This window comes from Mauremys reevesii, linkage group 17 (assembly GCF_016161935.1).
Source record: "Mauremys reevesii isolate NIE-2019 linkage group 17, ASM1616193v1, whole genome shotgun sequence".
In the NCBI taxonomy this organism is placed as follows: domain Eukaryota; kingdom Metazoa; phylum Chordata; order Testudines; family Geoemydidae; genus Mauremys; species Mauremys reevesii.
In genome coordinates, this window is record NC_052639.1 from 3,059,449 (window position 1) to 3,082,979 (window position 23,531).

Genomic DNA, 23,531 nt, shown 5'->3' on the forward strand with positions numbered 1-23,531 from the left:
CCTATGCTCTCTATGTGACAGAGCCGGAGCTCTGGCAAATTGCTGTTAATAAACAGCCTCAGGGTCATAGAATCGTAGAATATCAGGGTTGGAAGGGACCTCAGGAGGTCATCTCGTCCAACCCCCTGCTCAAAGCAGGACCAATCCCCAATTTTTGCCCCAGATCCCTAAACAGCCCCCTCAAGGTCTGAATTCACAACCCTGGGTTTAGCAGGCCAATGCTCAAACCACCTAGCTATCCCTCCCCCCAACTGGGGTCCACTGGGTGGGTGGGGGGGGCATACAGGAGAGAGGGAAGTACCCAGGTTGATCCCAGCACCCCTGGCGTGGAAAAGGATCTTTCTCAAAGTACAGGTTCCCATATGGATAGAAGGAGACCCCTGAAGTGATATGGAAGAGACTGAATGTCTCCTTCTTCCTCCTCAATGTTCTCCAACAGGGAGGGGGGGCACCAGTGGAAAAGGGTGGAGAGTCTTGTGGTATCCGGAAGCAATGGTAATCTGGACACTGGGGTCTCGGTACTGAGAGTTGTTCGGTACCCATAAGTAGTGAAAACTCGTCAATCTTAGATGAGCCAAAGTCCCTGGAGTTCCACAATTCCTGAGGTACCAAGTGGGTCAGTACTGACACAATAGCTGAGGCAGACGGTGCTAACAATTTAGAGTGTGTCAATGCAGGGACTGAGGGCATCTGGTACTTTGATTTGCCCAGTACCAAGCGTGCCGAGTGGGAAGGTACTGACGGTGAGTCTGTGCTAGAGGGTGCCATTCTGGAAGAGCGCATATCCTTGGGCTCCCTATTCCTCTCAGACAGTACCGGCGGGGGCAGTTGGAGCCGTGCTTCTCTGTAGTGCTCCAGGAGTTCCCAGTATCAGAGGAGGAATCCTTCATTTCTGCGGTACCGAGCCAAGAGGTCAAGGCTTCCAACACCACAGACTTAGCGGGAGATCTGGGTCTTTTGTGAGCTGGTTTCTTTTGGTGGGAAACTGAGCTCCTCTTCTTTGGAGCCTTCCCTGAGTCTTCCACAGCCTTCCCCTTCTTAGGAGAGATCTGTGTCAAGCTCAAAGGGACACTGGATCTGTCTAGAGACAGATGTACGGGGCGGGTCTCTCCTGAGCTAACTCGGAGGCTGGTCAAAGGGAGCACGCCATCATCAGAAATCTCAATTTCATCTCCTGGCTCTTCCGTGCTCTAGATTTGAGAGCCAGGCAGAAGTTACACTTCTGGGAAAGGAGGGATTCTCCCAAGCAAGGGAAGCATTTAGAGTGGCCGTCCCTAACCAAGACAGCCTCTTGGCAAGAGAGGCAGCGGTCTGAAGTGTGGCGAGCCAGGCAGGCCCACCCTGGCTCTCTGGAGAAGAGAGAGGAAACAAATTCAATCCTCTCACTAGTTAACTAGCTAACTCTATAACAACAACTAACCCTAAACTGCTAACACTAATTCTAAGAAAGCTGAACAATAGCAGCTGAGGCACACACAAGGCAAACACTCTAGGGCTTTGTCTCATGCTGGGGCAGCTGGGAAGGAACTGAGGGTGGTTTGCCAGCGCAGCCCTATATATCCTCACTGCATGGCATGAGGCTGTATAGAGCACATGCATGAACTGAACAACCACTGCTAATGGAAAATCTCCAATCGAGGGCTCAGGAGGCACATACACACCTGAAGTGGAGCACCTTAGGGTTGCCAGGTGTTTGGTTTTCAACTGGAACACCCAGTCGAAAAGGGACCCTGGTGGCTCCGGTCAGCAGTTAAAAGTCCAGTTGGTGGCACAGCAGAGCTAAGGCAGGCTCCCTGGCTGCCATTGCTCCCTGTGGCTCCCAGAAGCAGTGACATGTCCCTCCTCCGGCTCCTAGGCACAGGGGCTGCCAGGGGGCTCCACACGCTGCCCCTGCCCCAAGAGCCAGCTCCGCAGATCCCATAGGCTGGGAACTGCGGCCAATGGGAGCTGCAGGGGCAGTGCCTGTGGACGGGGCAATGCACAGAGCCAACTGGCCGCACCTCTGCATAGGAACCGGGGAGAGGGGGGGAATATGCCGCTGCTTCTGGGAGCTGCCTGAGGTAAGCATCTTCCGTAGCTTGCACACCCTCCCGCACCCCAACCCCTTGTCCCAGCCCTGATCCCCCTCCTGCACCTTGAACCCTTCAGGCCAAGCCCAGAGAACCCTCCTGCACCCTGACTCCTCATTTCTGGCCCCACCCTGGAGCCCGCGCCCCCTCCTGTACCCCAACCCCATGAGCCAGCCTGGTGAAAATAAACAAGTAAGGGAGGGTGGGGAGAGTGAGCAACTGAGGGAGGGGGGGATGGTGTGAGCAGGGGCGGGGCCTCAGAAGGGGCGGGGCAGGGCACGAGTGTTCGGTTTTGTGCTAGTAGAAAGTTGGCAACCCTAGAGCACCCATGGGGGACACGACTCAAAGAAGAAGTTATTTTCCACTGCTAGCCATTCTCCTTCACTCATTTTCATACTTTAACAGATCAGATTGCTACACAGACTGATGAAAGATTGGGAAATAGATAAACTGGTAACTAATTGTGGAGCTAAGTTTTGCTTTTAGCCTTGTTACACAAGACTAAGACAATACAAGGAAATTCATGGCCCAGGGCAAGCTCAGGTCTCAACTTGTAAGATGTGACCTTCAAAAATGCACAAAAAGCATTATCAGGCAATGACACTGTTCTTGTACGTTTGTATGTTAACTACCATCAACGTCTCAAGAAGTACCCCTAGCATGAGCGATCACAGCTTTGGATAAGTTATCTAGTAAGACATATTGAGCAATATAATGCAGAAGAGTAGCCAGCAGCCCATGAATCTATGAAAAAGCCTAAAATAAAATTACAGTTTTTAAAAGTAAAAATAAATGAATACTGCTTCCCTGACAGATGACCTTCACCTGATAAGGACATACAGTTACTGGCAATAAAGTCACAGTATGTAAACATGCTGAGAATAGTCTGCAGTAATAGCATGTCAACATATGAAAAAGCACTACACTGTTCTGTTGCTGCTCCCTCACCCTCTCCTACACTGGCAGAAAACCCACTAAAATCTTAGTATGCTGTGCTGCTATTCATACTATTTTATTTATTGTATCATTTTTCTAGAGAGCTCAGAGAGGAATTGTTTTATAAATTTAAATAAAAGTCTGATCATTAGACCAACAGGTCCCTCACATGTGGACTGAAAAATGACAAATGTCCAATGGGGTGTTAATATTAAGTGAGATTGAATCCTCACTTCTGTTTGCAAAAAAACAGCACAGGTGAAAAAATTAAGCGAGAAAGATAAGCCACCAGTCAGGTGTTGATCTTTCATCTAAAGCACTTGTTTATAGGCCACAAAGAATAGAAGAAACTAAGCAATGTCTAAGCCTTTTGCTACACAAAAGACAAGACTAACCCAATAATCCTTACCCCTTTTGTGATTCTCAGTCCTAACAAAACAGATTTTAAACAAAGGCTTGGAAGCTGTACAATGCCATTAATTCTAAAAAGGACATTTTAAAAACCCCCAATGAACCACAGAAAGTGATATTCAAATGATGCAGGGGGCCAACACTGCCCTAAAATGGCAAATTCCGAGTTAAGGCAGGAAGTGTGCCTCAAGTCATTCTAGCAAGTCCAGCACTATACTGCCATGAAAACCTACCCAGTGTTCAAAACCTGCGACACTTGGGACATAACTTTGATTTGGGCTACGGACAGAATCTCAGCCTTCACTCTGACTCTCCTTGAGTTTTTGGGTCTTAGCTATTAGAACACTGTCTCATGGACGTGGGGAAGAGAAGTACCATTTTTGAATGCCAACATACAGCTCTCAAAAAATGTTTACGGTCAATTTACAAATATCACTGTTTAAAGCAAATACCAAGTCCTTGCTATTAGAATTCTGGAACAAATAGGAATCCTGGTAATGAACAAAGCTGCCCATTTTGCTAAAAATATCATATTTTAATCCACTGATAGATCTTACAGAAAGATTTTTATCCATAGATCTAAAAGCACTTTAAAGGTATCACCCCCATTTTAAAGCTGAGAAAACTGAGGAACACAGGAAATCAGCGGCAGAGGTGGAAATAGAATACAGGCATCCTGACAACCAGTTCTGTGCTCTGACCTCCTGGACCACACTGTCTCAAGAGTTACAAAGCAAAATCCATGTAACATTACACTACTGGAGCCAATCTGTTTAATAGGTTAGTGATAATTCAGAGATGTGCACTATTAAATGTAAATTTATACAGGTCATGAGATTAAAACAATAACCGTGTAATGTTAATAAACTGTTCTATAAAAACACTTGGTAACTGCTACCATTCTGTACAAGTGATGGGACAAATCGAAGGTGTCTGTCTCTCTCACCAAAAACTGCTCCCACTGACTGCACTCAGGCAGTCAGTGTCAATTTACAGGACTCATCTGATAGCATGGGACTATGTGATTATCAGATGTCTGGAGTTCTGCAGGATGCCATCTGAGCAATTCCAAACACCTTCCAGAGCAATAGATCATCACACTAATTGAATCCAAGCTGAGGATTCACCACAGATATAGATTAAAGGGGTTTATCATTGACAGACGTTTAACAGTCACAGTAGTTAAGGTACTTGCTGTAATGAAGCACATAAATTACCAATACTAATGAATTACTGTAATTTTTGAACATCTCTATCACCAAAGCAAGAGTAACCCAAGAGCTGAACAGGGACCACAACCCAGTCTTATCATCTAACATTTCTATTACGATAGTGCGCAAATGGCCCGATTGGGACCCCACTGCACTAGGTTCTGTAGAGATATAGATAAGAGATGATCCCTATCCCACAGATCTTACAATCTAAGAGATATGGTTTCCAAAATTAACCTGAACATTGTGATCAGTGAGGCCAAAGTTATGTGCAACCATAACATCGCTGACCACTCTAACAGGTGCTCCATTTTCTGGTTTGGGTCCTTTTAAAATTATTCCTAATCTCACCCAAGGCCCTCTTGCTACTTGCTGTGGTATAAAGATGAGACTAACAGGAAAATGGATGCTGGCTGCAGTGTAGGACAGACAGGGATGCACATGGTAGAAAACTACCTGACCAAGTCTGAGGAGGCAGGGTTTGTACATTTCACAATGAGTTGATTCTCTGTTACAGATTATCCACTACCACTGCAACAGCTTGGCGGTCTCCTGCAAGAGGAGCACTATGCAGCATTCTACCACCTTAACAGCTATCATAGTAGTGGAAAATTCCAGCTGGCTAGGTGGATGCAACGAGTAGAGCTGATGGGAAAATATTTCCCCCGCTACGCCACACAAAATTTCAACAACAAAAAATGTTTTCATTGAAATGTGAAGCAGAAGATTTCAGCTTTTCATAAAGGGGGGGAAAAATCAACGTTGGTGGCCAAAACCTGAAACATTTCTTAACGGTTTTTTTTCCAGTTTTGGGTTTCTGACAAAACAAATTTGAGGAAAGCCAATTTTCCATTAGGAAGGAGTTAAGGAGAAAAGTGAGTAAGACTGGCAGAGGCTGGTGAAGACACCACACACACTGACTGGCCCTAAGCTGGATTCGTACCAGGGAGAGAAAAGGGAGCTTCAAGACAAACCCTGCCTGAAGCTCTCATGCTCAGTGGTCTGGGGCCACTGCTTTTTTCAGCCTAACCAAATATCTAAGGAAGGATTTTCCAAATAAATCATGCAACTACACAGACAACTCCATTAAACTTCTCCATTAGTTTCTGCAGCATATCACCAAGCTCACTTTTAAGCAGTCACCAGAAAGTCGAAGCTAAGGTCTCACCCCGGTCAGACGCTGAGAGGAGTGGAGCACTCAGCTCGCACTGACTGCAGGATTAATCATCCAGGGAACTCCCAAGATTCACATACTGCCCACTTAGCGAATACTGAATTCGGATTCTCACACTGCCCAATGAAAAAACTCACAAGCAAATCATCTGCTGGCCCCAGACAGTGTCACATCTCCTGTTCTGGAGATAGGCACCTGACGGCGAGGGAACAAGATATGCGCTACAGCAGAAATTAGTCTCTAGGACTTTGTTTTAAACTCACACTCTGTAAAGGCAGCTAATCAACATAAAACAAGAGGTCTCTAAGAAAAGAATCTTTCACAATCAATAATTTAAATAGAAGTTCTATTAGTAGAATTCACTGGCATTTCAGAAGTTTCACCCACTCTGTTCAGCACATTATTGTGTAAGTTTAGCGGTGAGGAGTGCTTCACTCTCTGTATATTGCTTGTGAAACGCATTTGACAATGAAGACCCAAACAGCAGCAATCCATATGGATGGAGGCTAATCACACATGACAGAGTTTTATAGTCACATGCTGGAGCTTAGATTCTATCCATCTTCATCTCACTTTAATACAGAGGTGGTGTACATCAACGGAGTCTGACTTGATCTTGATGCACTTGGCAGACAAAGCCTCACAGCCGCTCTGTAAGGCAGGTCAGTATCATTATCCCCATATTCAGTGGAGAATATTGAAGGACAGAAAGTCTACGGCCAACGTTTTCAAAAGCCCAACCTGAGAAACCTAGGGACCAGCTGCCACAGGTTCTGAGCAATGGCAAATTCCTAGGAAAGTCAAGAGAAGTGCAGGTGCTCAGCACCTGAAAGAAAAGAAGTTCTAAGTTGGTCACCAGAACATTATCTCTCGCTGACCAGCAGCGGTGGTGTAACCACACAGTGCATCCCACAAAATGGTGAGACACGGATGGTTTTGCTTCAGACCCATCCTTTATGAGGCTGGGAGTAAACAACCTTGACTCTGCCACTGATTTACTGAATGACCATGGGCATGTCTCTTAGCCTGTCTGAGCCTCAGATGCTTGATCTGTATATTGGGGTTAATACTTACCCAAATTTAAAAAGTGCTAATTATTTTTAAACAGAGTTATTTTCCCCTCTTCTGAAGCAATATAGATTTTTCAGTGTTCAACACTATTCAAATGACTTCAATGCACAGATAGGATTCTATATAAACTACCTGGGGACTCTGCTACACACAAGATTATTCAGATCCCCAAGAGAGTAAACTGGGTTCCAAGCAACTACCAAACCCAGCAAATCTGATCATTCCGTGATAAAGGAGTAGGGAAGGGCCTGTCTGAGAAGCTGCAGCTACGTTACAGCTGGGCAATGACAGAAAAGAGAGGGCGAGAATAAAGCTTTGCTATTCCATAAGTGGCCATGTTGGATAGAGACTATTCACTTGTCCTTGGTTCCTTACAGCTTTTTAACAGGCCTTTTGGGTGACTGGAATCCTTCCCCAAGTGATGGGTTTGCGGTGGTGTTTTTTCCAAACAGGCTAGATTCTGCTCTCAGTTGCGCAGATGTAAACCCAGAATAACTATTGACTAAAATGAAGTTACTCCCAGTTTACACCAGTATACGGGAAAGCAGGATTTGGTTCTATTATTTTTTAAACCTACTGTCCCACACGCACATGTCCAGCAACGCTGGGCCATCATTATTCTGCATGTGGAACTATACCAGACAAGGCGCATGTTCCCCTCCCCCTCCAGCCTTCACAAATCTGCAGAAGCCTGCCAAGTCCCAGAAAAGGAGGAGGGGGCCTCAGGGAGCATAGGAAGGGCATTCGCGAGGGTGTCCGAGAGCATCTTGCTAAGCCGGACATTTCACAACACTGAACAAATTGTACGTCCAGCTTAGTTAGGGGATGCTGCAATGGTCTTTCACTCCCCGAGCTGATTGTTAGCTTTTCATAGGAACCAGCAGGGAAGCACATGTGAAATCTCTGTGGTGTTGGTGATCGTCCCCATGCCTTGTGTGACTCTGCATGTAGATGAAGCAGCTTCTTAGGCTTTCAGAGCTGCTGCTGCTTAGTTCTCAGAGAAGTCCTTTTCTCCAGCTTGGCTCCCTGCTGCGACAGCCCTTTTCAATCTTTCTATTTCTCCCCCACCCCCATCTCTTCTGCTGCAGAACACAGGGAAATCTGATTGAAATAAAGATCCAGGAGAACATGTTTTATTTTCTTCTCTTCAATCCATTTTAGAAAAGCTTTTTAATTGGTTTAAAAAGATGCTAAACAAAACGCAATGTTTTTCAGTCCTCTTGAACTGGTAATAGATACTACTTTTTAAGCATTGCTCAAAGAAACTCTGGATCATGGAGTACAACAAGGAATTTAAAGCAAACTCGGAGTGGTTTTCTATGGCTTCTAAAGTCTCAGAGATTTCATTTGCAATTTTTTTTTAAATAGCAAACAAGCCAGAAATCCCAACTCCCAGGGGCTGCTATTTGACTAGCATTTTTAGTCCTGCACGGGAAGTGTAAAGACTAAGACAGCCTCAATGGGGAGAGGGGAGATCTGGGAGGCAGCTTCCATAAGCCAATTTAACACAAGAGCCGTGCAACTTGATGCATAATAATACAGTGGCCCAGAAATGCCCCTCTTACACACTAATTTTGCCCATAGTAGTTGTGGGAAGCTGTTTGCAGATTAAGTCTCCATTCTGTGAGTGACATGACGACACTGTGTGAATGTGTAACCTATGAACTTACACCATGAGTACGTGTTTGGCTGTTTCCCACTCACCCCATCTTTGTGGTTCCTATAACTCTAGACCCCTGTCAGACAAACCATATGGTGCTCACTGCATGGCACGCTGACAAAAAAAATAAAGCCAAAAGGCCTGTTTGACAGCAATGTGAGAGATGACGGTTGCCTCTTCTGCTTTTCAATGGCAACTCTCACGAGTGCTTTGGATATGCTTGGTAAGGGTCAGGGTATTTTGATTAGGAGTGAGTTTGAACTAAGGCATCAATCCTGCAGAGACTTATGTGCTTGCTTAATTTTATGCATGTGAGTAGCAGCAACGGGACTTAGGCACATAAGCCTGTAGAATCATGACCAAAATCAGCAGCTAGTGCAGACTAATCTCTCACCGTAGGAATGACTAATCACATAGTATTGCCTGCCAATAGTTCCCATTCCAAATCCCCACCTCTCCCTTCTGGTTTTTCAATCTCCATATGAAGCCCTGTGACTCTCTCAAACCCCCTTGCTTCCCCAGATCAAAGCCAATGTCACAGTCATCATCTTTCCAATGAAAGGAAACACCCTTTCCAAAAATTGCTCATCCTTTCCCTGCCTCACTGTGGGTTTGAGATATAGAATAATAGATTAGGGTTGGAAGAGACCTCAGGAGGTCATCTAGTCCAACCCCCTGCTCAAAGCAGGAACACCACCAAATAATCATCCCAGCCAGGCCTTTGTCAAGCTGGGCCTTAAAAACCTCTAAGGATGGAGATTCCACCACCTCTCTAGGGAACCCATTCCAGTGCTTCACCACCCTCCTAGTGAAATTGGATATTAGGAAAAACTATCTAGACCTTCTCCACTGCAACTTGAGAGCATTGCTCCTTGTTCTGTCATCTGCCACCACTGAGAACAGCCAAGCTCCATCCTCTTTGGAACCCCCTTTCAGGTACTTGAAGGCTGCTATCAAATCCTCACTCTTCTCTTTTGTAGACTAAATAACCCCAGCTCTCTCAACCTCTCCTCATAAGTCATGTGCCCCAACCCCCTAACAATTTTTGCTGCACTCTGTTGGACTCTCTCCAATTTGTCCACATCCTTTCTGTAGCGGGGGGGCCCCCAAAACTGGATGCAATACTCCAGAAGTGGCCTCACCAATGCCAAATAATCACTTTCCTCGATCAGCTGGTAACGCTCCTACTAATGCAGCCCAATATGCCGTTAGCCTTCTTGGCAACAAGGGCACACTGCTGACTCATATCCAGCTTCTCGTCCTTTTCTGCAGAAATATTGCCTAGCCACTCGGTTCCTAGTCTGTAGCATTCTAAGTGCAGGACTCTGCACTTGTCCTTGTTGAACCTCATCAGATTTCTCTTAGGAGATTGCAGGGATAATGAAATGCAAGTAGGGGCAAAAAATGAGCAGTGGATACACCTATCCAAATCTGGTGCACTTTGTTAGGCTCCTTTCTCCAAGTGACCCTTTCAGTAAGGCTAGATAGAGTTCGCTTCCATCACTAACTCCACACCAATCTCTTTCGGTATGAGATATTACCACCAATCGTTCTAAGGACAGTCCTGTGTTTGTTTTTAAGGAAGAGCACTAATGCCCCAGAGCCTTGCTTACATTATTTAAGAGATCTTTATAAATATTATTTGAAGTTTCTTGCTAATATGGAAACACATTAGGCTCCTGAGGAGTGAATTGCACATGCTGATTCTTTTGATTTTTTTTAAGCGATGTTACTTTCACAACTAAGTTAGGAAGGATGAAGGAAAGGGTGTAAGATTTACTGCATCCTGAAAAGATCTTAAACACTACGAAACTAAAAGAGAGCTTATTGAAAGAAACCATGGCTTCTAACTGTAACAAAGCAAAGAGTGCAAGGTATCACCCTATGTAGTTGAAAACCAAGTTAGGAAATTTAAAGTTTAGTTTTATTCCAAACAATTTAAAACCATATTTTAAAACTCCCAAGAAATACTGGAACAAACTGAAATGGTTTGTCTTATCTCTGCACTCTCAGTAATTCTATTACTTAAATAAATGATTTCCTTAGCACTTTGCACATAGAGAAGAAGAAAAGGTCCTTGCGCACAGCAGGTTGCCATCTAGAGAGAACACGCAGTGAATGACGACAACAAGCACGTGAGAAGGGAAAGAACAAGCAGGTCTATATACTATATACACCTCGTTTTTCACTTTTTGTAAAATAGGTATGTTCTAAATGAATTGTTTTTCGGAGACACGTTATTACAAATATTAGTGTCCACTTGATTAAATTAACATGGTCGGGCATTTAAATAAGTAAGTAACTAGGCTTAGAAAAAAGGTTTTTTTCTGGAGTAAATCCTATTTTTTTATTCTTAGGAAAGCTACAGTTAAAGATGTTTACAGAGATGTTTGTAGGAGACCATTTAGGATCTGAGGTTTTACGTGCTCACTTCATCTTAAGTGGTCTCCTACAACATGTATTAATTCTGCATATGTAACAATCTGTTCCAGCATGTATTTAGCTGAGACACTCTGCTCACCTTCTCCAGAATTGAAGAAAAGCTCTGTGAAGCTTGAAAGCTTGACCTTCCACCAAAAGAAGTTGGTCCAATACAAGATATTATCTCACTCACTGTGAGTGCTTTGTACAGGACAAAAAGCTCTTTAGTAGAAGTCTTCTCTCTTGCAGTTTGTTGGTGCTACTAGCAGAAGCCCTGGAACTACGGTACTGTGCTCCAGTGGGAATTTTGTCACCCACTTCTATAATTAAACCAAGAACTGTCCTAAATAAAAGTTTTGATTTGTGCAGCATTACTACTTTATTTTCCAGCATGTGAAAATGAGAATAGGCTACAAATTTATTCAGGGTGTGTTGTTTGGTTCCTTTGCCACAGCCTTTCTTCAACTTCCCCTTATTCCACATTTCACAGGCTCATACAGTGGAACTCAAATGAATAGCCAGGAAGTGGTGCTAGAGACCCTCTCTCCTTGCCTCCCCTAAAGCAAACCAAGTTAAGTTGTCATTTGCAAGGTACCTAAACTTCACCATGTCAGCAAACATTAAGTACAAAGGCCTTCTGAGCCCAGTTTTTAACCAGGGAGTCTACCATCCACTTTAAAAACATTCATTTTCACAGGTACCTGGGGATTTTGACGAGGCAGACAAGATACAAATCCATGCTCAACTGAAAACACTTACATACACCAGAGGAAATTCATTTTTTTTAATTAGATAAGAGAGACAACTAGATCTGAGTTTGGGAAGATTAGAATTTACTGTTCGATTCTCAGACAAATCAATGACCAGAGAATTTTAATCTTCACTCTATAAACTTGCTGCGTATTCAGCATGCTGCCTTCTTACTTAAGCAATGTGCAGCTATCCAGGGCTGAATGTGTTGCTAAATAAACAACAATGAATCAGGATAAACTCAGGCTTTGGCTACACTTGCATTTCAGCGGCTGCGCGCGCCGCAGCGCAGCGCGCAGCGCGCTGAGTCAGTGAGTCAAAGCCAGCCAGCGGAAAATCTCCCCAGCTCCCAGCTGTCCCAGCTCCCCTGCCCCTGGGACGGCGCGGACAGCTGGGCCGCCAGCGCGCTGGCCTTACACTGGCTGGGGCTTTGCTTACCAAGGCGCAGCGCTGCAGAGGGGTGTGTTTTCACACTGCACTGCTGCTGCAGCTGCAAGTGCAGTGTAGCGCCTCAGTTAAAAACCTTTGTTCAGCCAATAGCAGTTAGCCACTGCTACAATTAATTGTCCGTCAGCCAGGCGTGAAGACCTCTCCTGTAGGATAGTTCTAGGAATGACAATGATCATGGAAACTCTCCTCCTACCATACAATGTTCTTACCTGAGGAGGTGCCTTTTTTAGCAACACGAGAAGGGCCTGCAAAACCAAGTTGGAGAATCGTGGTCCAACAGGAACATAATCTGGAAAGGAAAAAACACTAATAAACACGATAATGTTGTACAGCAGGAATCAAACGTTTCTGGTTCACTTTTCAAATTCCACTGTGCTCCTCAAAGGAAAGCAGAGTGGTTTAAAGGGAAATCTTCACTCTCAACCTTGCAGTCACAATGAAGCAACGGGAAAAAATACTGGATTTTAAATTCAGTGATCACACTGTTCCTATTTTCTTGTCACTTGTGAGGGCCTGCTGTACGACTGCTTCTCCACAGTAGCCTTTCCTTTCACTGCAGGACACCTCCCATATTCTAGTTCTGAATATTTCTTGAACAGACGCTGCCTTTATTGTAAGGTATGTGGGCTAAATAGAGAGGAAATCATTGTTCTTGGATGACCTAAATCTGCACCCACAAAAGTGCATTAATAACCAGGGCTTTCAATATAGAATCATAGAATATCAGGGTTGGAAGGGACCTCAGGAGGTATCTAGTCCAACCCCCTGCTCAAAGCAGGACCAATTCCCAACTAAATCATCCCAGCCAGGGCTTTGTCAAGCCTGACCTTAAAAACCTCTAAGGAAGGAGATTCCACCACGTCTCTAGGTAACCCATTCCAGTGCTTCACCACCCTCCTAGTGAAAAAGTTTTTCCTAATATCCAACCTAAACCTCCCCCACTGCAGCTTGAGACCATTACTCCTTGTTCTGTCATCTGCCACCACTGAGAACAGTCTAGATCCATCCTCTTTGGAACCCCCTTTCAGGTAGTTGAAAGCAGCTATCAAATCCCCCCTCACTCTTCTCTTCTGCAGACTAAACAATCCCAGTAGTTAATTTTCCTCCAGATTCCTAAATGGCCCCCTCAAGGATTGAACTCACAACCCTGGGTTTAGCAGGCCAATGCTCAAACCATGGAGCTATCCCTCCCCGCTGTCTATTACCCGAAAAGTGTCTGTCTCTCTCTCTCTTTTTTTTTTTTTTTGGCATATCCATTAACAAAAACAAATACTGCAGAAATCCAATTCCAGGAACCCAAAAGCATTAAAAAAAAATCAATGAATGCATCAGACCTGTAATACAGGTCACAACTCCTGCACAAACCATATTCCTGGACTTACAGTGCTTGAGTTATATGGTCACTGTACTGTTCTCTTAAGATTGTCTTGGTTTCTACAATGGAGACACCTTGGGGCAGCTGCCCCACTGCCTTGCCCCTTGTACAGCAAGTCCCAGTTGTGACGAGTGGGTGTAAAATGCTAAGAAGTCAGAATTCTGCACTTATTCAGACTGACGGTACAATAGAACCTCAGAGTTACAAACTGACCAGTCAATCACACCCCCGATTTGGAACTGGAAGTACGCAATGAGGCAGCAGCAGAGACAAAAACAATAAAAAGAGCAAATACAGTACAGTACTGTGCTAAATGTAAACTACTAAAAAAATAAAGGGGAAATTTAAAAACGATTTGACAAGGTAAGGAAACTGTTTCTCTACTTGTTTCATTTAAATTAAGATGGTTAAAAGCAGCATTTTTCTTCTGCGTAGTAAAGTTTCATTGTATTAAGTCAATGTTCAGTTGTAAACTTTTGAAAGAACCACCATAACGTTTTGTTCAGAGTTACGAACAACCTCCATTCCTGAGGTGTTTGTAACTCTGAGGTTCTACTGTAGTATTTTACACAGTTGTAAATGACTGTTCAAAGGTGCAAGGCAGTGAAGAATCAGGCCCCTTTCTGACTTGTTAATTAAGACTATAAATCTCATTTAGTTTAAAATGATGCATATGGAGGCTGGAGCACCATGACCAACTCAAATACCTTAGAACAAGATGAAGCCAACACTGAGGTAGAAGACAAGAATATTACTGCTGGAGTTCAGAAATGATACATCTTTAGACCAACATGGAGGATCAATTCAAGGCTCTTGAATCATCATACTTAGATTAGACTCCATACGCGCTTACGGTTCCTGAATCATTTCTGGTTTGTAACACTACCTTGTCTGTTGCACGGGGCAACCAAAATTCTATGACTCACCTAGCAGCCTTTCAATGTCATCGACTACCACACAGCTGAGCTGGGACTTGTATGCGTCATCAAAGATCTAGGGAAAAAAACAATTTATTATTGTCACAATCTCATCATAAGAGATCTCCAAGACCGTCCAATTATATACATGTGAACATGCCTCAAGTTCCTCGGACACATGGCCTTGTGTACTTTTGTGATGCTATGCGTCAGACTGCACCTCAGACAATTTCAGGATGGCTGAGGTCAGTCTATCAACCAAACAGGCAGCGCATGAACATGCAACTCAAAATCCCAGCACGTAACAGGAAAAAGGGGTTTTGAAACATTAAAAGGCCTATATGCTTGTCTGTCTTACCTAAAACTTACCATCTCCCGGACAGCTTAGGAAGAAGCCTGTCCTTCAGATCCAGCCTGTCTCTGTATCTGTTTCCCCCAAAACAGCCCCCCACTCTCCCCAGAATCCTCTTTTTAACTCTTTAGTGTCTTTTTGATTTGTTAGTTCTAGGCAAAACAGCTCTGTAAATTATCTGGCACTTGTAAATAGCATCTTCACAGCTTAACAGCACAGGTATTGTTTCTTAACCTTCAGCACTGTTTACCCAGAGGTGTAACTCAATGTGCTACCCTCCCTCTAACACCTTATTATTAAACTAACTCCCACACCGTAAACATTTCAGTAAATATTTCTCATGACCTGGTGACATGCAGTACTGATAAATTAATATGAATCAGTATTTCTAAATTATTACATATCTGCCCCATGTCCATCACAGCAAGAACTACGGTGATCTGCAGCACTTTGAGGCGGCAGCTTTATTTAAATTAAAAATGGAGGCTTTTATTGAAATAAGTATGAAAAAAATGGTTACCTATCTTTTGGTACCTGTTGTTCTTCGAGATGTGTTGCTCGTGTCCATTCCATTCCAGGTACGCACGCGCCCACACGCACAGCTGTCGGAGAATTTTGCCTTTGCCGTACCCGTAGGTTTGGCTGTAGCGCCCCTTTGAATGCTGCGCTCATGCGTTGGCATATTAGGTGCTGCCAGCCCTACACCCTCTCAGTTCCCTTTTGCTGACAACTCTGACAGAGGGGTAGGAGGGCAGGGAATGGAATGGACATGAGCAACACATCTCGAAGAACAACAGTTATGAAAAAGCAGGTAACCGTTTTTTCTTCTTCAAGTGCTTCTTCATGTCGATTCCATTCTAGGTGACTCACAAGCAGGATCCTTGGAGGTAGTGGCTTGAAGCATGCTCTATCGAGGCCAGCATCATCCCGGCAAAAAATCTAAGGCAAAAGTCTCCGATGACTGTGCATGTGAGCACACACATACCTAGAATGGAATCAACACGAGCAAGCACTTGAAGAAGAAATGAATAATCCAACTGATGCTGAGGCTTATCTTATTTATTTTGATATTAAATTCAACTGACTTTCCATTGTTTCCTTGTAACGGTGCAGGCAGTGACTGAGCGCCCCATTGCAGCCCCGTGTGGCCTTGCAGGTGGGCACTGCCTTACCTTCCTCAAGGGGAGCAGCACAAGACTTACTTTACCAGCCCAGGGCAAGGAGAAGCCAACATACTATTAATAAAATACAACTTCCCATTTTAATCCGGTTTCACTCCAAGAATCATGTAACAACAGTTCATCAGGATCCAGGCTCAGGGTTCCCCAAACTTACAGTTGAGACCTAAGTCTCTGATTCAGGTCAGGTGTGTCTCCAAGTGCCTGAGAGCGCAATGGTCACCCACGGCAGCCTGCTTGGCTTCTACTCCTCTCTATCTCTGTCTCCTGTTCCTGTTTATATACAACTCAGCGTCCAAAGCCAGACAGGGCCTTGTTGATTATCCCCAGGCTGCAGGCTTCAGCCTGTCCCTTACACAGTGAGTACCCCATCCCCTTTTTTTTTTTGCACTCTTTTCACTTACCTCCCTCCCAGGCCCTGTCTACTGTCCGTTTCTGACTATACAGGCACTTCAGTAGGACAAATTTCTTAGTTGATTTCTCTAGAGCTGCTGGCCAACCACTTTCCCTGCACCATTTCCTCCAAGCTGCAGAGCACCTCCTGCTTAGCAGCCCTGAGGAAGTCTAAGTCCATTGGTCATATTTTTGTCTGTGTCACCAAAGTATGCAGAGACCAGAAGTTGTGTTCCCCAATGTCTCATGTAGCTCTTACATCAAACAAGTTCCTTGAACATGTTGTAATTCAAGGTTAGTCCTTCCAGCCACATCGGAGACAATTAAGAGCACCAGGCTTGTCCCATTGATGAATAAACATAAGGCCACTCCCGGTGTCTTCAAGAGTAGCCTGGCAAGATACACTCTCAGGCACATTCTTCAGAGTTAAGATCATCCTCCATCCAGCCTAACTTCCTGTCCGAGTTTCAAATTACTACTGACCACATCTCATCCCTGCAGCCTCCAAAAAATGACTTATGAGAGCCCATTTCTGATCCTCTTGCATTTTGTGTGAGATGGGTTCAGCAGAGGAAGAGAAGGTTACTTACCTGTAACCAGAAGTTCTTCAAGAGGTGCTGTCCCTATTTGTATTCCAAACGTGGGTGCGCATGAGCACTGTGCACTGGAGCCAGAAGGTTTGTAGCAGTGTCTGCTGACCCACACATGCGTCGTATGTCTCTCCTGTTCTTCGAGTGATGGTCCCTATATGTATTCCAAATGTAGGTGTGTACCGAGCAGTGATCAGTGTGGAGGTGGGTGCAAGGATGTGAGAGTAAGTGCAGTCTGTAGTATGGCAAGGCCCCAGCGTAGTGGGATGTGAGTGTGTGTACTGAGCACCACGTTGCTGCCTGACAGCTGTCTTGCCATGAGACATCTCCCTGTAGTCTCTGTCCTTTCACCGCTTTCTCTTCTTTATGCCTTTACTCCTCCACTCCTAGAGCTGGGTGACTCTGATCCTCAGACGGGAGGTGGACCTCACAGCCTCGCCTCCTCTCCCTTTGCTGGTGTTTGGAGCCATTTTCCTCCTCCTCCTCCATCTGCCTCAGCTCCTGGTCCATCTCCTCCTGCAACCGCTTCTAAGTACCCTGAAGATGTGACTCTAAGGCAACAAAATCTTATGCAGACTTGAGTGGTCGGCTCTCTGGCTCAGAAGGCCTGTGACATTGTCCAGCTCACCCTGAAGTCTGGTGACTTGCATAGCCAGCTCCAGCTGCACACAAACTTAGTACATTTTACTTTCAGTTCTTGCATCTAGGCTTCCACCTTCTTGTGCTTGTGTTTAGAGTCCTCTTTGCTCTGCAGAAGAATCCTCACCCCAGTGGACAGCTCTGCACGCTCACTCTCCAGAGCCTGCTTTGCCATCTCAAAGTTCACCATCAGTTGTTTGGTTCCTTCCAGCAGTTCTATCAGCTCCTTCACTGCTTGTATTTACACTGCCTCCTCTCCAGGATTTGTGTCTGAGTCTTGGCCTCTGAGACTAAGAGTCCTTCAGTACCTACTGGCAAAGGGTTTGCTGGTATGTAATAGCGACTCCTGACAAACTCACTGATGGGTAACAATTAAAAAGTTGTATGCATGCACTAAAATTATGTTTAGAATCTGTGTCCCAGGCAGGGTTGACAAGCAGCTTTTTCCTAGACAAAGGAATTTTGATTTACCTGTGCTGCAGGTTCAGTTTTATACTTAACCTACGACACAGGTTAATCATGATTATACTTTTGTTTTATTTGTAGCCATTTTCAATTTATATTATCTTTGCTTAGTATCACTTAAATCTCTGTCTTTTAATAATAAATTCTTTTTCTTGTTTTACTATAAATTCATACCAGTGCAATATGTTAAAGTAAAGTGTGAATCCTCCTCAGCTGAGCCAACAAGCTGGTGTGTATACTGTCTCTGGAGACAGCAAACCTGGCAATTTCTGTGCGTGTCCGGTGACAAGGGCTAGATACTGCAGAGGAATGCTCTTCCAAGGAGTTTGGGGATTAGGGAGTATCAAGGGTTACCTGCAAGGCAAAGAGTCCCAGGAAGTTTGTTTGGCTAACACACTGAAGTGACATGTTGCTGTCACTCAGTTTAACACCAACAAATCTCTTTTTTGTTAAGGCAGAGGGTGTGACATTCTATACCTCGGGGGAGCACCCTGTAGCCCTCATATTCCTCATTTACATATAATTGTGATATTGCATATAAAGCATTACATGTGAGGTATCATGGGAAAGGTTATGATCTGCTGAAACCCATTGTTCCATCTAAATATGTATATCATCAGTGCATATGACGTTATGAGAATGTGTTGTATGGTTCCCACTAAAATATGCTATGGGTTTGGGAAGCACCCAGATACTAGCTCTCCAGAGACAATGACAAGGGAGGTAACCAACACCCGGATGGGTGCTAAACAGACATCACCAGCCATTCTCCAGCAGAGAAGTTACAATTCAATGACTCACCTACATAAGGCCACACACCAGGGGAATTGCTCAACCTTGCCTGGTGACTCAGCAATGCCCACCCAGAGATGCCTGGACTTGTGGTCTCCAAGCACATGGACTGAGGGTATAAAACAGAACACAGGGCCCCATGCTTGGCATTCTCCTGCCCCTACCTATGCTACAAGCAACAAAGACACTCAAAAGACTGAAGACTCCAACATAGGGGACTGGCCCAGGTTTGTGCAACAGTGGAGTCTCTAGTGTACCTTCTGGCTCCTTTTCTAGTGCTTCCGGTTCCTCTCTCACTCCTGCTTCTGGTTTTCCACTTTGTTTCTGGCTGCTCACTCCAACTCCAGGTCTCCTTGAAGTTTAGTGACCTGAGCTCATGGACTGCTTTCTGTGCCATGTTTTTCTGGGTTGCATCCTCTTCCACCTTAGCCACGGCTGCTTATAGTTCCTCTTCCTTCTTGGCCAATTGTCTTATGAACTCTGTGATATGAGCCTGCAGCTCAGCACTCTGGGCACACAGATCAGTAGAGTCTCTCTTAAGTTTCCTGCACGTTATCTCTAATTCCAACCACTGCCTTTCTTTGCGATCCTGGGGCTCTTCCATCTCTTCCTTGTGTTAGTGCTCTTGTGTTCCTCTGTCCTCTCCCGAGACATCATCTTTAGCCTTTCTAGTGCCTTAAACTGTTCCATGATGCACCTGTTGTCTCAGAGGGATTCTTGCAGCTGAGTGTCGAGGTTGTCCCCTGGTACCCTGGGCATCTTTTATTCACTCTACTGCTGCTTAGCACTACGATATGGTCCCTCAGCAGCTTCATCTCCTGGATCTTCAACATCTAGATCTGGTCCCAGCTTCAAGAGCCATCTCTTGCTCCTGCTGCTGGCTCTGCAATTGGTCCTGCGCCTCAAAGAGACTGCACAGCGGCCTGCGATGCTGTTGCAGTTTCTGGTTCCAGAGTTGCAAAGATTTCCACTTTTCCTCCAGCTAAGACTTCGCCTGTTTATGCAAGTACTACTGTCCTTTCTTCAACTATTGGGCTTCTTGGAGGCCAACTTGGGAGTTTCCTCGGATGAATGTTGCACTTGCTTTTCAGTGTGTGGATTCATTTGCCCCATCTTAGCCACAATCAAATGGCTGTCTGTCTTTTAAGCACTGGATTTGTTCCTCTTGCTTATCCAGGTTGCGTAGGAAAACCTGCATCTGGGCCTGCAAATCTAACTGTTCAAGACTATCAGAGCCCTCTGAACCGTTGACCTCATTTTGGTCTTTTCCCTAGTTCCCCCAGCTCGGGAACCCTGCTGCCATTCAGAGCAGCTAACTGTCTTCTTCGGGGTCCTGTATCAATTTACTCAGGCCCCACAGCCTGCTAAACAAGAACATGCATATGAGGAAGGGGAGGAGCTGGGGGTAAGTCTACTTTCAGAATGGAGAGCACAATTTAGGGCAATCCCACGTCAGAGTGCACAAGAATCAGGTTCAGAAAAATACAGTTATACCCACGGTACCTTCTTCATAGCTTGGCACTTTGCAGTTTCAGAAAAGCCAATTGTCTTATCAGGAGAACAGATCTTAATAAATGGAAAGTTGGATTCTTCTGCAATCTTTGCTGCCAAAGCAGTCTTTCCACTATGTGGGGGACCTGCCAGGAAGAGATACAAGAGATTCAAGTCAGAAAGAGGGAAAAATAGATTTTGCAAGGCTCAAGGTAAACTGGATGGACTTGAGCAAGTTAATAATCTTATTCACAGGGACCTGACTTTTTGAAGTGACTCTCTGCTCTCCTTCCTTAGCTCCTGTACAGCACTGCTTTCCAAATGGGCTCATTCACAGCAGGGCTTCTCAAAAGGGGTCACGAGGTTATGTGGGGGTTGCAACCTGTCAGCATCCACCCCAAATCCTGCTTCATCTCAAGCATTTATAATAGTGTTAAATATATTTAAAAAAGTGTTTTTAATTTATAAAAGGTGTCACACTCAGAGGCTTCCTGGCTGAAAGGGGTCACTAATACAAAAGTTTGAGAACCACTGATTTACAGAGACTATTTGGACTCCAAAGAGTGCAACTTGCAAAAAAACCTAAGAACCAAAAATATCCTGCATCTCTCATTGAGCTGGCTGACTACTGCAAAACACTGGACACATTTGCTTGGATTTAAGATGAATTTTCTTAAATTACATTGATGCCCCTTGTGCATTTGCAAACGAGGTGGCTGGCAGAAATTCTGTGTAAATGTAGAAAATACCTGTGGAAGGCAAAAGTGGAGTTTGTAACAGGAAACTCACACCAGAAACCTAATTCAACCAGGTATCAAAAACATAACATACATCCTATTTGCCCAACCAAATGGACTAATAATACAAAATGTAGGTGGTCACACACTAGCAACAAACTGCTCACGAACAAGCAACAAACGAAAGACTTACTCTCAGGAGCTACTCAGTGAATAACTTCAAGTAACATATCATAGAATCATAGATTATTATGGTTGGAAGGGACCTCAGGAGGTCATCTAGTCCAACCCCCTGATCAAATCAGGACCAACCCCAACTAAACCATCCCAGCCAGGGCTTTGTCAAGTTGGGCCTTAAAAACCTCTAAGGATGGAGATTCCATCCCCTCCCTAGGAAACCCATTCCAGTGCTTCACCATCCTCCTAGTGAAATACTATTTCCTAATATCCCATGTGACAAAGCTCTGTCTTTGTCTCCATGGGTCCAACGTTTCCGGGCAGATTTCGCTAGCCTCAGAGGCTCACTGTGACCATCCACGTAGCCCTTCTCTCTCTAGAGGCAAGAGTCACAGCTTAGTGAGCCATTTTCATCATAAGCCAGCGAGAGAAGTGAGGAGAAGCTACCCTCCTTCGCACACTCTCTGTTGTCTTCCAGTTTCAGTGATTAATCGGGGAGGGGAGGATGGAGCCCAGGCCTGCCCTCTACCCGGGCTCCAGTCCAGGGACCCTAACAGTAGCAGCTATGGTAGCTGACTATTTGGAAATAGGATGTGTACAATTCCCTGGGCCACTTCCCCACAGCAGCCCCCACTCAATATCTCCTTCAGAGTTACCTCAGGGCCTCCTTCCTTGCGCTTGATATGAATTTGTACTGCTTAGTTCCTCCAACGGTGCGGCTTCCTCCTACCACTCCTGATATGCATGCCTCACTGACTACTGGGAGGCTTTTAACTAGTTCCAGCCAGCCCTTGATTGGCTTCAGGTGTCCCAATCAACCTAGCTATCTCCACTGCCTTCTAGAAGGATCTTAATTGGCTCTAGGTGTCTTGATTAACCTGTATCAGAGAGGTAGCCGTGTTAGTCTGGTTCTGTAAAAGCAGCAAAGAATCCTGTGGCACCTTATAGACTAACAGACGTTTTGCAGCATGAGCTTTCGTGGGTGAATGCCCACTTCGTCGGATGCAAGAGTGGAAATTTCCAGGGGCAGGTAAATATAAGCAAGCCAGAAGCAAGCTAGAGATAACGAGGTTAGATCAATCAGGGAGGATGAGGCAACCAGTTTCTCCTCCCTTGGTTTTCACACCTCAACTGCTAGAACAGGGCCTCGTCCTCCCTGATTGATCTAACCTCGTTATCTCTAGCTTGCTTCTGGCTTGCTTATAATTACCTGCCCCTGGAAATTTCCACTCTTGCATCCGACGAAGTGGGCATTCACCCACGAAAGCTCATGCTGCAAAACGTCTGTTAGTCTATAAGGTGCCACAGGATTCTTTGCTGCTTGATTAACCTGGAACAACTGCCATTTGGTTACCATGTACCAGGGTTTTGTTTAGCCTGGGGCTAACATACCTGTTCCTCACTATTTTACTATAGCCATCTGGCCTTGCCTCATCACACCCACCTGGACCTCCCCCACTGCAACTTGAGACCACTGTTCCTTGTTCTGTCATCTGGTACCACTGAGAACAGCCGAGCTCCATCCTCTTTGGAACTCCCCTTCAGGTAGTTGAAGGCTGCTATCAAATCCCCACTCACTCATCTCTTCTGCAGACTAAACAATCCCAGTTCCCTCAGCCTCTCCTCATAAGTCATGTGCCCCAGCCCCCTAATCATTTTCATTGCCCTCCGCTGGACTCTCTTCAATTTGTCTACTTCCTTTCTGTAGGGGGGAGGCCCAAAACTGGATGCAGTACTCCAGATGTGGCTTCACCAGCACCAATCAATTCCCCTCTATTCAAGATATCAAATCAATTCAAAGTCAAAACCAATCAAACAGGTTATTAGTTACAAATTATTCACCCTGCTCTAGTGTTCCAAGAGGAGGCACAGGATGGACAATGTCCTAGTCTCCCTCAGAACCAGATAAACCTATTTTAATATCTGATGCAACATTCATTCATCTAGTCATTTGGCCAGTTACTAATTATACTTTTCTTTCTGATAAGTGGCCTTCACACACTACCGGATACCTAGTCCAAGTACTTGTATGTGATAACTGCACAGATTGGATTGTGTGTGTTACTCACTTTCAGACATTAGTACCCCTAAACTCACCTTCTAAAAGAACGCTAACCAGCGGAGTGCGGTCACTGTTTTTGGTTTGCTGGACAAGCAATTCTCCATCTTCCAGCACCCTTGTTACAGGGTCTCCCCACTGGATAATGCCATTCATGATATAACTTGCATAATCCTCCTGGTTTGTTCCAAATGCCTGTGTTTCGTAAGATGA

At 44.9% G+C, this 23,531-nt stretch overlaps 1 protein-coding gene across 3 annotated transcripts in view; it reads right to left on the bottom strand.

Moving 5' to 3' along the window:
- The window catches only part of NSF (N-ethylmaleimide sensitive factor, vesicle fusing ATPase), a 149,140-nt gene that overhangs the window by 20,897 nt on the left and 104,712 nt on the right, over positions 1-23,531 (bottom strand). For 2 of the 3 annotated variants that reach the window (XM_039504284.1, XM_039504283.1), the window contains exons 14-17: positions 23,357-23,513; positions 20,358-20,491; positions 14,455-14,521; positions 12,363-12,442 (exon numbers count right to left, since the gene is read on the bottom strand). In XM_039504284.1, the coding sequence (XP_039360218.1) occupies positions 12,363-12,442; positions 14,455-14,521; positions 20,358-20,491; positions 23,357-23,513 (438 nt within the window). Of the gene's footprint in view, positions 1-7,235; positions 7,974-12,362; positions 12,443-14,454; positions 14,522-20,357; positions 20,492-23,356; positions 23,514-23,531 lie in introns of those variants that run through there. The other variant, XM_039504285.1, reaches the window with a different exon arrangement.